Source organism: Chinchilla lanigera, unplaced genomic scaffold, assembly GCF_000276665.1.
Source record: "Chinchilla lanigera isolate Chin_1 unplaced genomic scaffold, ChiLan1.0 scaffold00004, whole genome shotgun sequence".
NCBI classification, from domain to species: Eukaryota; Metazoa; Chordata; class Mammalia; order Rodentia; family Chinchillidae; genus Chinchilla; species Chinchilla lanigera.
This window is the reverse complement of record NW_004955405.1, coordinates 14,711,622-14,726,367: the sequence shown is the minus strand read 5'-3', so window position 1 is coordinate 14,726,367 and position 14,746 is coordinate 14,711,622. Positions and strand designations below refer to the sequence as shown.

Genomic DNA, 14,746 nt, shown 5'->3' with positions numbered 1-14,746 from the left:
GAAAGAGGGCTGCTGACATTACTTGCTGCCTTAGGCCTGCGCTTTGCCATGGACCAGTGCTCCTCTGCGATGCCTCTGTGCCATGCCACTCTGTTTTGGAGGCAACCAGCTATGGACTGAAACCTCTACAAACTGTGAGCTACAATAAATCTTTCTTCCTTTAACTTTGGCTGTTGAGTATTTTGTCTCAATGAGAAAAGTAACTAAGACAGTAATCTAGTACACCCGTTATGGAAATCAATTTGGAAGTTCTTCAGAAAACTAAACACAGAGGCCATTGTTCCAACTATACCACTCCTCTGTATATTCCCAAGAGAATTAAATGCAACATGCTGTGGAGATACCTGCATACCCATGTGTACTGCAACACAAATAACAATAGCAAAGCTGTAGAAATAGCCTCCATGCTTGTCAGCAGATGAATGGATGAAGAAAATGGATTAAGGTGAATGGATTAAGATGAATGGATTAAGAAATAAATTTTATTCAAGCTCAAAGAAGATGGAAATTGTGCCATCCGCAGGTAAGTGGATGGAACTGGAGACCGTCGTGTTAAGCAAAATAAGTCAGACTGAGAAAGTTAAAAATCATATGTTTTACCTTATATGGGGAATCTACAAAAAAAGTACATGTGAGGGGGCTGACAGGAATGTAGAATCTAGTCTACTAGAGATAAGGAAGTGATCACCAGGGAAAGAGGTGAGGGACAGGGAAGGGAACAAGGGGGATGAAATAAAGTGTGTTATCTGCATGCACTAATATATCAAAAGAAAACCCATTATTTTGCACTACTAATATGCGCTAATCAGATTAGATTAGATTAAATTTAAAAACCTGTGGGGCAAATTCAAGTAATCTACATAAGTAACTGGACACTGGAAAGGAGAGAGTGAGAGAAATATTTTAAGAGACAATGACTGTAGTTTTAAACATTTGGTTTACACTATATATTTAAAACGCTAAGAAGCTCAGTCAACTGCAGCAAGGAAATATAAAGAAAGCCATGGTACATTTATTACTAAGTTGTGCAAGACATATGACAAAGAAAAAAAAAAGTAAAAAAATAAGCTTTACATACAAAGGAACAAATGAAAGGGTTACAGTAGACTCCTTTTTAGAAGCAACACAACATAATGATAGCAGAGTAAGATTTTCAAGTTGAACAAAAACTCACTACATGAAATTCTATATCTAATATAAACAACACCTCTCAAGGTGAATTTTCCAGAAGCTGACAACAAACAAAAGATAAAATTCTAAAAAGAGGCTTTCAATTGAAATGTACACAAATAAGAACTAATCAATAAACTGCCAAATATTTACCTGTGTATAATGGCCACAAACATCAGAACATGATAGATTATCAAAATCAAAAAGTTGGTATTCTTTATACCATTTACGAATAGCATCTTTGGGATTAAAGTCTCTGAATCCACCTAACCAAATATTTTCTCCAACATGTTCAAAACGTTTGGAGCATTGATATGGTATTTTTAAACAACTGTTATGTTCAAATTTGCACTCTTTTGCCCATGCTTCAGCCACCTGTGCTAAGCCGTCATCCCAACTCTGAAAAATAAAAAAAGTTTCAAATTTTACATATTCATTTATCAAAATCATTCTCATGATTAGAAGTTAAACTTTGTTTAAATTTATTAATTTAATAAATATATAGTTTGTTGGTATTGTGGCAATTTCCACTTATTTATATTTTAAAAACACATATTTAATATTCATTCTATGACTTCATTTTTCTATTTCCAGTACCTGGAAGATGGTCTGGTACATTAGAGACACTCAACAAATACTCTGAAAGTGAATAAAAGAAGGCAGAGAAAGTCTAGTAATTCAGAGGTCTGCGAATTTATTATAAAAAGTATTCATTGATTATTCTGTTTATTAACACATATTAATAGCATGTGTTAATGAATTTCCTCCCCTGCCTCTTAAATTTTTCCATCTCTACTAGTTCTTTTCTGCTCAGCATATAAAACTTCCTTTTTCTGTCTCCCATCTTTTGTGCTCTGCAGCCCTGTGTTTTGATTTTTTTTTTTTTTTTTTTTTTTGGTACTGGGAATCAAATTCAGGACCTTGTGCTTGCCAGGCAGGTGCTATGCCACTGAGTAATATCTCCAGCCCAGTTTTGAGTTTTGGAGAGACAGTTTGATGAAAGGGAAAAAAAGGAATGATGATTGTGGAAAAACAATGGAAATATTGAATCATGAAGTTTACTCTGCAAGAGGAAGAAAATAAGACCGGTGGAAAATGATATTTGTGGGACAGTTCAGTGATCCATGCTAAACCATGCTTCCACAGCATCTGATATACTTCTGATGGCCTCGTCCTGTAGTTAGTAATTTGCTTGTCTTTCTCCTCTACTTCCAATCTTTTTAAATTTTCTATTTTATTAACACATATTTATGTTAAAGTTAATGCATTCATACATACAGCACATTTGAATAAAATGCCACCCCTTTTATTCTCCCTCCCCAACTTCCCAGTCTCTAGTAAACACTTTTTACTGTCAGGTCAACTTTTTAATCTTCCATGTAAGACAGAAAATATAAGGCACTTTTCTTTGTCTGGTTTATGTCACTGTCTTACTTTCCCATCACTAGGATAAAATATTCAACACCCACAACTGCCAGGAGGAGAGGTTTATTTTGGCTCTCAGTTTCAGTCCAGAGTTGGCTGGCTCCAAGGCAGAAGTAAGATGACAGAGTATCACGGTGGAAGAAAATGTGCTCAGCCCATGGCAGCCAGGAAGCAGAGAGAGGACGGAGGAGCCAGGGACAACAATACATTTTTCCAGCTGACACCCTCAGGGACCCACCTCCAACCAGGATCCACTTCCTAGCAGCACATTCAGCTACTGAACTCATCAAGGAACGAATCCACTGACGATTACAGTACCTGCATGATCCATTCACCTTCAAAACACAGGAGAATTTCGGGGCCATTTTAGATCTAAACTGTAGCAGTCACTTAATGTGACGTCTTCTAATTCCATCTACCTTGTTGTGAATAAGATAATCTCATCTTTGCTCATGGCTGAATAATACTTTATCATGTATATATGTCACATTCTCTTGATGCATTCATTTGTTGGACACCTAAGTTGATTCCGTATCTTAGCTATTGTGAAAAGTGCCACAATAAACATGGGCATGAACGTATCATTTGGGTATGGTGATTACATGTCATTTGAATATGTATTCAGAAGTGGGATTCCTGGATCCTATGATTGATCTATTTTTAACTTTGAGGAATGTCCGTATTGTGTTCCATAATGGCTCTATTAATTTAAATTCTCATCAATGGTACATAAGAGTTACTTTTTTTCTCCATACCCTTGCCAGCATTTGTTTTGTTATTTTTCTGAAAACAGCCATTCTAACTGAGGTGAGATGTTATATGCTGGTAGTTTTGGTTTGCTGTTTTCTTAATCTCTAGTGATAATGAGCATTTTTCAAGTACTTGTTCACCATTTCTATTTTTTCTTTGTAGAAGTGTCTATTCAGACTAGCTCCATCCAGTTTTCTCATTTTTAAATTAGATTACTCTTTTTAAATTATTAAGTGTTTTATGCTGGTTATGTATATGGTTATTAACTCTCTGTCAGATGAACAGTTGGCAAATATTTTCTCCCATGCTATAGGTTGTGTCTTCACTTTGTTGATTTTTGCTTGTGCTGTGCAGAAGATTTTAGTTGGGTGTATTCCTATTTGCCATATTTTCTTTTTGTTTCCTATCTTTTTTGGAGTCCTATCCATAAATCGTTGCCTATATAAATGTCTTGATATTTTTGCCCATCATTCTCCTATTATTTCCAGATTTAGGGCCTTATATTTCGATGTTTGATCTGTCTTCAGTTCAGTTTTGTACAGAGTGAGATGTAGGGGCCAAGTTTCAATCTTCTGCATATGGAGTTATAGTTTTCCTAGCACCATTTATTGAAAATGCTTTTCTTTCTACAAAGTATAAGTTTGGTCCTTTATTGAGAAATAATTGGGTGTAAATTTGTGGGTTTAGTTTTGGCTGTTTATTCTGTTCTATTCATTTTACGTCTGTTCTTATGCCACTATAATGCTGCTTTGATTAATATGACTCCTGCCTTGAAATCAAGTATCATAATGCATCTGGCTTTACTTTTTGTCAAGAGTGCTTCGATTATTTTGGAACTTCGGTGGGATTTTTAGGATATTTTTCTAGTTTTGTAAAGAATGTCATTGGTATTTCAATTAAGATTTCATTGAATCTGTAGATGGCTTTTGGTAGTATGACTATTTTTACAATATTAGTCCTTCTAGTATATGAACATGGGAGACTTCCCATCTTTTCCTGTCTTCTTTAATTCCTTTCTTCCATGGTTTCTAAATTTTCACTTCAGAGTTCTTTCATTTCCTTAGTTATGTTTCTTGCAAAGTGTTTTATTTTTTGCTATTATGAATGGAATTCCTTCAATGATTTCCTTTTTGGCAAATTCATTATTGGTTTATAGGAAGGCTGTTGATTTTGGTATGTTGATTTTGCATACTTTACTGAATATGTTTATCAGTTCTAATAACTAAAGCCTTTAGTGGTGCCTTTAGTTTTTCTATGTGTAGAATCCTATAATCTGCAGAGATAATTTTATTTTTCCCTTCTTATTTGGAAACCTTTTCTTTACTAAGTTTTGGATAAGACTTCTAGTAATATATTGAGTAAGAATGTTGCGAGTGGGCACTCTTGTCCTGTACTTGATCTTAGGGGAAATGCTTTTGGTTTTTCACCATCAGTATGATATCGGTTGTGAGTTTGTCATATGCTACCTTTATTATGTTGAGGTATGATCCCTTATCCCTAATTTGTTCATGGTTTTTATGAGGGATACTGAATCTTACCAATGATTTCTGTGTCTATTGATAAAATCATATGCTTTTTGTCTTTCAGTTTTTGATGTGATATGTTGCCTTTACTTGCAAAAGTTGAACTATCCTTTTATCCTTGGATTGAAATAAATTTGATCATGGTGTATGATCTTTTTTATGTTGCCTTGAATTCAATTTGCTAGTATTTTACTGTGTGTGTGTTGCATGTATGTTCATCATGAATATTGGTTTATATATATTTTTTGTTGTGGCCTTGTCTGGTTTTACTAATAAGGTAATGGTAGCCTTGTAGAATGAATTGGAAGAGTTCTTTCCATTTATCAAAAAATATTTATTAAATAGTTTGAGAAGAATTGTTATTAGTGATTCTTCAAAAGCTTTTTAAAATTCAGCAATGAAATCATTCAATCTTGTGGTTTTCTTTGTTGGGAAACTTATAGATTCAGTATCATTATCTGTATGAGTCATATTTGCCATTTCTCTGACACAGTATCTGATACCCATAATTTAAAGGAGGAGAAGTTTAATTAGGCTCATAGTTTTGGGAGATTCAGTCCATGGTCAGCAGTCTACAAGGCAAGAATGTCATGGAGAATAGGCATAGTGGAGCAAAGTAGCTTAGTTCATCGCAGTCAGGAAGCAGATCAAGGAAACAGCACCAGAAAAGAATGGCTAGACATAGATCTCAAGGCCATGCCTCCATGACCCATCCAGGCACACCCACTAGTATGACCTACTAATCCCCTGGTTGAATCCCAAAGTCAATCAAGTTGACACTATCCAGCTTAATAGACACAATTGTTATTGGTCTATTCTGTTTTTTTTTTTTAATATTATCTTTCAGTTTTGTTAGATAACATGTTTATAGAAACCTGTCTCTTTCTCTTATATTGTCCAGTTTGTTAGCATACACATCTTCAAAATAATTCCTAATGATCCTGGGTTTAATACCTAAACCCAGACTGCATGGGAAATACTTCAAAGAATTAACAACTAGGATCTCATCTTATTAAAAAAGCTTTTGCACATTAAAAGAAATCACCAGTGGGGATTTCTGTGGTGTCTGTTGTAATGTCTCTTTTTAAAATCTGTTTTTTTTTTTTTAAAGTTTGTACTCATCTGTTTTTTTCTTGATTAATCTTGCAAAAAACTGTTGATTTCATTGTTTCTCAAAGTACCAATTCTGGTTTATGCTCTTTTGTGTGGGTGTGTGTGTAGGATGTTTTAAATTATATATCCTTTATTCATTGTTGATGTTTATTATTTTTTCTTGTGGTACTTTTGTTTTTAATTTATTTTTGACTTTTACTAGTACAAATGTTTGCAGTATATAATGACTGCATCCATTGTAGGAAACTGGTACATGTATATAAAAAATTTCAATTTGTTTTTTCCCCTTTTATTTTGCCTCCCTGTTTTATTTTGCCAGCATCACATTAATTTATTTATAAGACCATGTGCAGTTAATTATTATATATGTTTAAAAAACAGATTAATAGCTCATAAAACATATAATATATGTAAGACAATTGTAGTAATTCATGGTATGCTTTTAGATACATTGTGCTGGACTATAATAAATTTTTCTTTTTTCTCTTTTATTTCTTCTCTTCCTTTTTTCATAATATCTGTTTTATTACCTATTTTATTTATATATTAAGTTTTTCATATAAGATAACGATGCAATATCAAAACAGAAACACTAAATCTACTGGAAAAGAAAGTAGGTAGAAATCTTAAAGACATAGGTGGAGGCAGAGTTTATGAATAAAACCCAGACTGCATGGGAAATACTTCAAAGAATCAACAACTAGGATCTCATCTTATTAAAAAAGCTTTTGCACATTAAAAGAAATCACCAACGGAGTGAAAAGACAATCCATAGTGGGAAAAAATATTACAAAGGACTGCTATCTAGAACATATAAATAATAGAAAAAACTCAGACCTCCCCAAATTCAAAGACCCAATCCAAAAATGGATATCTGAGATGAATACACACTTCTCAGATGAGGATACACAAATGGCAAATAAATATATAAGAAAATGTTCAGCATCATTGATCATTTGAGAAATGCAAACTAAAATAACACTGAGAGTCCATCTCACCCTGGAAATAATGACTATCATCAAAAAATCAACCAATATCAAATACTGGAGGGGTTGTGGGGAAAAAGGAACACTTCTCTACTGTTAGTGGGAGTGTAGACTGGTGCAACCACAGCAGAAATCAGTGTGGAGAGCACTGATATCAAACTAGGATTAGAGGACCCATTCAGCACAATTATTCTCTTTCTGGGTATCTTCCTAGAAGAATTAAAAACGTATCACCACAATATATGCACCTCCATACTTACAGCAGCGCAATTTGTCATAGCCAAATCTTGGAAACAACCCAAACGCTGATCAGCTGAGGAATGGCTAAAAAAAGATATGGTATTTTTATACAATGGTGTACTACTTAGCCATAAAGAAGGATAAATTTGAAACTTTTATAAGTAAATGGATGCGACCTGCGACCATACTCATAAGTGAAATAAATCAGACTCACATGTGTAAACACTGTATTGTCTCCCTGATGTGAATAACTGAAAGAGTAAATAAGTTTCTAAAATGTATAACAGGTTTTGCAAAATATTAAGTAACTGCTTAAAAGGAAAAAAGAACTAGGAAGGGGGAAATGAAAGGAAAGAAAAGAAAGAGGAGAAAAATGCAAGGTAGCTGTGAATGTCACTTAGTTCGTTGAAAAGTCAATTTCATCCTAATATTGACTGGAGAACTTTTTATGCCCATATCTTATACTCTGAATAACTACTTTGAAGATGACAATATGCAATGTATTAACTATTGTTATTCTCCTATTATTTTGTTATGAAATTCTGTTTTACCTTTTTTCAATAAAATAAAAAGAATTTCTTAGGATTTGTTTTGTGTCTTACTCTATGGTCTGTACTAGAGAAAAATTCCATGTTTGATGAGAAAAAATTTGTATTTTGCAGTTTTTGGATGGAATGTTATGTAAAAGTCCCTTAAGTCCATTTGATCTATAGGCTTTGGTGTTTCTTTGTTGATTTGTTTTGTCCAGCTGATCTATCTATTGAGGACAATGGAGTATTGAAATAGTTTGCTCTTATTTTATTAGTTTGTCTTTCTTATTGATATAGTTATATTTGTTTTATGAAGCTGGGTGCTCAGATACTAATTGTGCGTAAATTTACAACCACTATGTCTACTTTATGAACTGATCAGATTATCATTATATAGCTAACTTCTTTTTTCTTTTTAGTCTATTTTGCCAGATAGCAGCTAGCTATTCCTACTTACTTTAGATTTCCATTTTCTTAAGATATCATTTTCCATTCTTTGATTTTCAGTTTCTGTATATTTTTATTAGCAAGATGAATTTCTTATTAGGAGCATATTCTTGAGTCTTATTTTTTACATCCATTCAGCCAGTCTGTATCTTTTAACTGGAGAATCTACTCCATTTACATTCAAGATTATTATTGGTTTATAATGACTTCCTGTGGTCACTTGGTCTTCTAGGTGACTTGAATACTTATTATTCTTCTCTTGTTCACTGTGTGTGTGTGTGTGTGTGTCTTGTTAGGAGTTGTGTCCTGGAACTTTGAATTGGATTAAATCCCCAGCCCTTTTAAAAATGTTTTATTTTGGGCCAAGTTCTCTATAACTTGGCCAGGCTGGCATTGAACTTGTGATCCTCCTTCCTCAGCCTCTAGATTGCTGAGATTATAGACATACATCACCATGCAAAGCTATTTTTTGTTCATCTTTGTAGTTTGATGTTTTACTGCATTAATAATGTTTGATTTTTTCATTTCTTGTTTGTATAAATACTGTATAAGTTGGCTTTGTAGTTTCACATGGTTATCCATCTTTCACTTCTGGATATATGAATCCTATAAGGATCTTTTGTAGGGCTAATTTGCTTTTCTTGGAAATTCTTTATTTCTCTTTTTTCCCCCTCAGGATAATCTTGCTGAGTATGATAATCTTGGTTTACAGTTATTTTCTTTCAGGATTTGAAATACACCATCCATGTTCTTCTGAGTTATAGAGTTTCTGCTGAGAAAGCTGCTGTTAGTCTAATGGGTTTACCTCAATTCTGACCTGGGTGCTTTCTTTTGTATATTTAATTTTTTTTTCTTTTTCCTACATTTTGACAGTTTGAATATATTATAGAGAAGATCTTTCCTAGTTATGTCTAGTTAGGTTCTATAAACTTCTGGGATATGGATTTATGTGACTTTCTGAAGAGTAGGGAATTTTATGCTATTATTTCTTTGACTGAATTTTCTATTCCTTTAACTTTTATCACTTTGCCTTCAGATATTTCAATGATGTGATATTTCTGTTTACTTAATGATATCCCAGTTTTTTTAAGTGGTAGCAAAGTTTATTTGAAAAGGTAAAAGTGAAGAATGAGGGAAAAACTGGCTCTGTAGAGTGATTTTGGGCTGAGAAAAAGAAGAAAAAAAGAAGATAAAACTGCAGCCTGGAGAAAACAGGGCAGGATATCATGAGGAAAGCTGTGAGGGCTTGGTGTCCTAAATATCTTGAATGCTTTATTCTTTTTCAGTTTTTCTGTCTGTCTTATTTCTGAGAAAGATATTTAACAAGGCCTGTCTTTGAGCTCTGATTTGGTTTCTTCTATTTTATGTAATTTGCTGTTGAGGCTTTCAACTGATTAGTATTATTTTATTTATTAAGCTCTGTATTTCCCACATCTTTGTTTTGGTTCCTTTTCAAAATCTGTATCTTCTATGCTGAATTTTTCATTCAAATCTTGATCCATTCAAATCAGAATTTCATTTACTGTTTATCTATGTTCATTTAGACAAAAATTTTTTGAAAATTTTTATCAGAGTTTCATCCATTTAAATTTGTTTGGAGTATGTTAATAGTGAGTCATGATGTTTGCAGGCTATTTTGTTACTTTGCCTTTTGTATTTCTTGTGTCTTCCATCAAGATTTGTGTATCTAGTTTATCAGATATTTTTATCACTTCTATGGGGTAAGCTTCTTTGTAAGGAGCTTTCTCTTAAAGATGTGTCTTGTGTTATTGCTTTGTGATTCACGTTGGTTTTATTTCCATCAGGAGACTACAGCACAGTTTTCCTGTGGGTTCTTTGGCTGTGATTAGCACGTTTGAGGACAGTGTATATACCATGTTTGTGTTTGAGGGACCCCACTCTCACATTATGGCTTGCAAGAGTGGGGACACTCTTGTAGTTCAAGCAGGCCCATGCAGATAGCAGTGTGTGTGTTTATTGCACATTGGACACTTGGACAGTGTAGGTGGGAGCCCCTACGTGGTGATGGGGGTTTTCTTAGGCACTACTAATGGTGGCTTTGTTACTTGTAAGGAGCTCTGGCATTTGCTGCACCAGTAATGGTGAGAGATCTGAAGCACCTGTCCTCTGACCCGATAATGGTGCAAATTCAAATGCTTCATGAAAAGAAGTGATGTCTGGAGCAGCGATAGCCCCTCTGTGGTTCTTATACTCATTCTTGATGGCAGTACATGGTCAGAAAGGTGTAGGAGCAGCTGGCAATGGGAAACATGAAGGTGTAGGAGTAGAAGAAACTCTGTTGCTACTGTGGGAATACCCAGCCACGAACAAGACTTCCATACCCTCAGCTATCTGCACCTGGGGGATGGTGTGACTTCTAGGGCTTTTCTTTCCCAGACTCTTTCAGCTGTAATGCTTGCCAGTGAGAGTGGGTCATGGCCAGAGCCAGGCAGATTCCTATTGGTTCTTCTTTTGGCTCTTTGCATACTCAGTGGGGTAAAGGCTGGGGCTTTTCTTCTGAGTCATTAAAATGAAATGTCCAACAATGAGTGACAGTGTAGCCCAGAAACCAGGAAGTTTCTCTGAAGACCTCTCTTGGCAGTGCATTCTGGCATCAGGGTGACAGTTGAACCTGCAGTGTTTCTCAAGGCTGCCTCAGCAACCGCAGTACTGTACTGGGCAAGATGGGAGTGAACACAAAGTCCTTTCCCATGCTGCTTGTGAGGCATGACTGTGTGCAGCACTGTAGGAGGGGTGGCAGGAGCTGAGTGGGTGACTCACTCATGACGCTGGTATAAAGTAGGCTGCAAACTTGAAGGGGTTACGGAACTTTACAGTGGCTATGTTTACCAACTACTGTGCTCAAACCATTTGCAGGGACTCTTTCACCCTCACCCTTGCAGAGGGGAGACACACTCTCTAGCTCTGGAGCTGCAAGCTCAGGTGCTAGGATATTTTGTTGTTACTGCTGTAATGTCGTCCCATGTGCTGAGTCTTATAAGGATCCAGTTTCTCTCTTGCTCATTTTCTGTATTCTCTCACCGTCTTTCACCCCAAAATGCAGCTATATACTTGTTCCTTTGGATCTTGTTTGTGAAGGAGACAGGTTAGTGCTGGGTGCGTCTACTTTTTTTTTTTTTTGTCTTTTTTTCTTTTTGAGACATGGTCTCACTATGCAATTCAGGCTGGCCTTGAGCTCACTTTGTAGCCCAGGCTGCTTCAGCCTCCCGAGTGCTGGGATTACAGGCTTGCACCATCCCGCCCAGCATTGGGTACCTCTATGAAGTCATCTTGAAACCCTTACAGTTCCTCTAAAGAGCCAATAGTATGGAAGAAACATGAAAGAAATTTATCATATTAAACCCCACATTTACTGTTTGTAACTCTTCTCTCAAGTCTAGATTTCCTCTGAGATCTTTTCCTTTAAGGCTGAAAAACTTTATTATTTCTTACAGAGCTATTTTGCTTTTGAATTTTCATACTTAGCATTTTTTTTGGCTTGCAAATGTCTTTCTTTTGCTTTTTGCATAGTCCTCTTCAAAGCATTTTGCTCTTTATAGTTTAATTTCCATGTTGAATGGGATAATTCAGTATTACATTTATGTTTTAGAGAATATAATATTTCCTTCCCAGACTTTGATTGCTTTCAAGATTTTTCCTTTCTTTTATTAATACCAGTTTGTCCCTAGTATGGCAGCTGTGATTTCCTTTTACTTAGTCTAGTTAGGTTTGGATGACATTGGATTTAGGATTTTATAGCTTCTGTACAGTTTGTAAAGTTATTCTTCTGTTCATTAGCTGTATGCTTTCTTTCTGATTTCCTTCAAATATAGCCATTCCTCCTTTAATGACCTACTCGGCTTTCGACTGTTTAAACTTATGACCAGCCACTCAAGACTTATGACCTGCTCAGACTTATGACACAGGGACGTGAGTGGAAGTGGCAGTGTGGCCTTGTGGTGGCTTTTGTCACAGTATAGTACTGTAATTTTTGCTGATGGTGCTGTACAGTACAGTACTGCGGATTTTTGTTATGTTATACATAGTAGTACTGCACGTAAGAGTGATACAAATACAGGCAAAGTCATCAAGTCAGAATTTCTTTTGACCGTGTTTTTGTTTTGAGTATTTTAATGAAATTCCTCATTTAGCAACCAATCCTAGTCACAGGAAGACAATTTGGTCATTAAATGAGCAATACCTGTACATGGACATGAGACTATTTGGATTTGTTCTAGTATTAGATTCTGTTTTTGTATATATAGTATTATATTCTGCTTGTTGTTGTTCTCTGTACTTTAGAGTGGATAATTTCTAATAATCTATCTTTGCATTTACCAATAATTTCTGGAGCTGCATTTAGTTTTTTTAAAAGTCTATTCAATGAAGACTTCATTTCAGCTATTGTTTTTCTTTCAATTTTAGAATTTCCACTTGGTTCTTAAGCTTCAGTTGCTTTGCTGATATTTTCCACCATCCACCCACTTTGCTTCTAGATTTCTCTTCGTTCCCTAACATATTTTGTTATTTAAAACTTTTGTCTAATTATTTCAAATCCATAGTTCTTCAGTGGTTTTAAAGACAGTGCGATTATTTTTTTAACTTTCTTCAGTGCTTTCTCATTACCATAGAAAGACTAATGGCACTTTGTGAACTTCTATATCCTTGTAAGGGTCCAGCTGTTCAGGAAGCTGAGACAAGAGGACTGCAAGTTTGAGGCTAGCCTGGGCAATTTAGTGAACCTCTGTTACAAAATAAAAAAGAGCTGGATGCAGCTCAGTGATACAGTATTCCTGAATTCCATTCCTTGTACTGAAAAAAAGAAAAAGAAAAGAAAAGTGTTCTTAGTTTTTAAAATTTTGACCCTATTAATCTTTAGGTCTTCCTTTCTTTCTGACACTTCAGTAGTATTCCAGGTTGCTCTTATATATTTTCTGCCCCACATCTGGATTCAGCCATTTCTTTGCCCCCATGGAAATCTTCTGTCAGAGCAAAAATACAAAAATATGGGTGCTATGAATTCTTACTATAATGGTCATTATTGCTTCTGTGCTTTTTCAGTGGACAAAGCTAGGAAATAACTAAGAAAGATATCATGAATTCATGCTAACATTTCAGCTCTGATTTAGAAATTAGAGTGTTTTAATTTGACTATGCCCTTATATCTACTTCTCATGCTGAAATTCTTGATTTCTAAAAGCTAGCATAATTACTTTTTGCTGTATGATATAATGTGCAATAAAATCATTTCAAAATCACTCACAGATATCACTGCTAGCCTTACATTTTTTGAGTTTAAGGTTTATTTCTAGTTAATTTTGGCCTTAAGATTTATTGCAATAGAAATCACAGTTGAAACACTGTATTCCAAAGTCACTTACATAATTTTTAAGTATATGTATGAGGTCAATTTGGTATATTAATTTTATTTTATTTTATTTTTTTGTTTTTCAAAAGGTTATTTTTTCCTTTGGGTACAAATTACACATTTACCAAGTCAAATTAAAAAACAAGGTAAATTTAAAGAAGATACATTTTTGTTCTTATCTCCTGCAACCTATTGCCTCGTTTCCTCTCTCATAGCTCTAGTACACTTAAATTAATTTTACATTTATCCTTTCATTGTTTGCTTTTAAAAAGATAGCATACAGGTATGTTTGTATAGAATCTATGTGTAAATGTACATACATATTTAAGTAGCATTTTTATAGTGTAGTCCTTTAAAAACTGGGTCTAGAGTCAAAATACTAGATAACACTACATAGCAAATACATACCTTTGACTTTCCCAGTCATTTGAAGATTAAGAGAAACATCACATATTAAAATATTTTTAACCATTCTGCATTAAAGAGATCAATTTATATTATTTTCCAAATCTATTTGAGACTTACTCCTTCTCAGAAAATCATTTTCCCACACAGCAGAACAACGTAGTTTTGAACTTATTTAAGTGATTTTAAAAATTATTTATTTTCTGCTCCCCAGAGAAAAAGAAGGCTGAAATAGATAAGGTAGAAGAGTATCTGTATCTGCATAGCACATAGACAGACTAACATTTTATGATGTTCATAAAAATGGCATATTTGTAGGGAAAAGTTACAATGTAAAAAAAATTCCCAGTGAGATAATATCTATGCAAGAATTTGTTTAAAACATGTAAATTGTAGGAATTATTTTAGTAATCTAATGTTCTCTTTGCTTGTTCTTATGTAGAGCACTCTTTTGCCTTATTGTCTATGTGATGAAGGTCTTTGGAAAATATAGCAAGTGCAATGTTTTTCGAATTAAATTTCCCAAGTTTATTAATTTTCATGAAAATGGCCACTTGATACTATTCAAGTGTTGATTTCGTTTTTCACATTCTTCTGGAACATTTTATCTTTTAAAGAAAGTAGTACGTATGTAGTGTTGTTTTGGTCTTCGGCTCAAAAGATATATAAATAAGAAAGAGAATGAGACGGTCATCAGGAAAGCTGTAATTTTATATATGTTGTCTTGGATGCGCTGGATTTGGATTGAAAGGAGGGGGAGGGGAAGAAGGAGGAGGAGGAGAGGGAGGG

General features: G+C 34.6%; 2 protein-coding genes across 3 annotated transcripts in view; one reads left to right on the top strand and one right to left on the bottom strand.

Annotated features, from left to right (window-relative positions):
* Nucleotides 1–14,746, top strand: part of Caps2 (calcyphosine 2) — a 103,374-nt gene that overhangs the window by 35,341 nt on the left and 53,287 nt on the right. The gene's annotated exons all lie outside the window — the stretch shown is intronic.
* Glipr1l1 (GLI pathogenesis-related 1 like 1) overlaps nt 1–14,746 on the bottom strand; it is a 44,921-nt gene that overhangs the window by 29,342 nt on the left and 833 nt on the right. For both annotated transcript variants that reach the window (XM_005374327.1, XM_005374328.2), the window contains exon 2: nt 1,324–1,569. In XM_005374327.1, the coding sequence (XP_005374384.1) occupies nt 1,324–1,569 (246 nt within the window). The remainder of the gene's footprint in view (nt 1–1,323; nt 1,570–14,746) is intronic.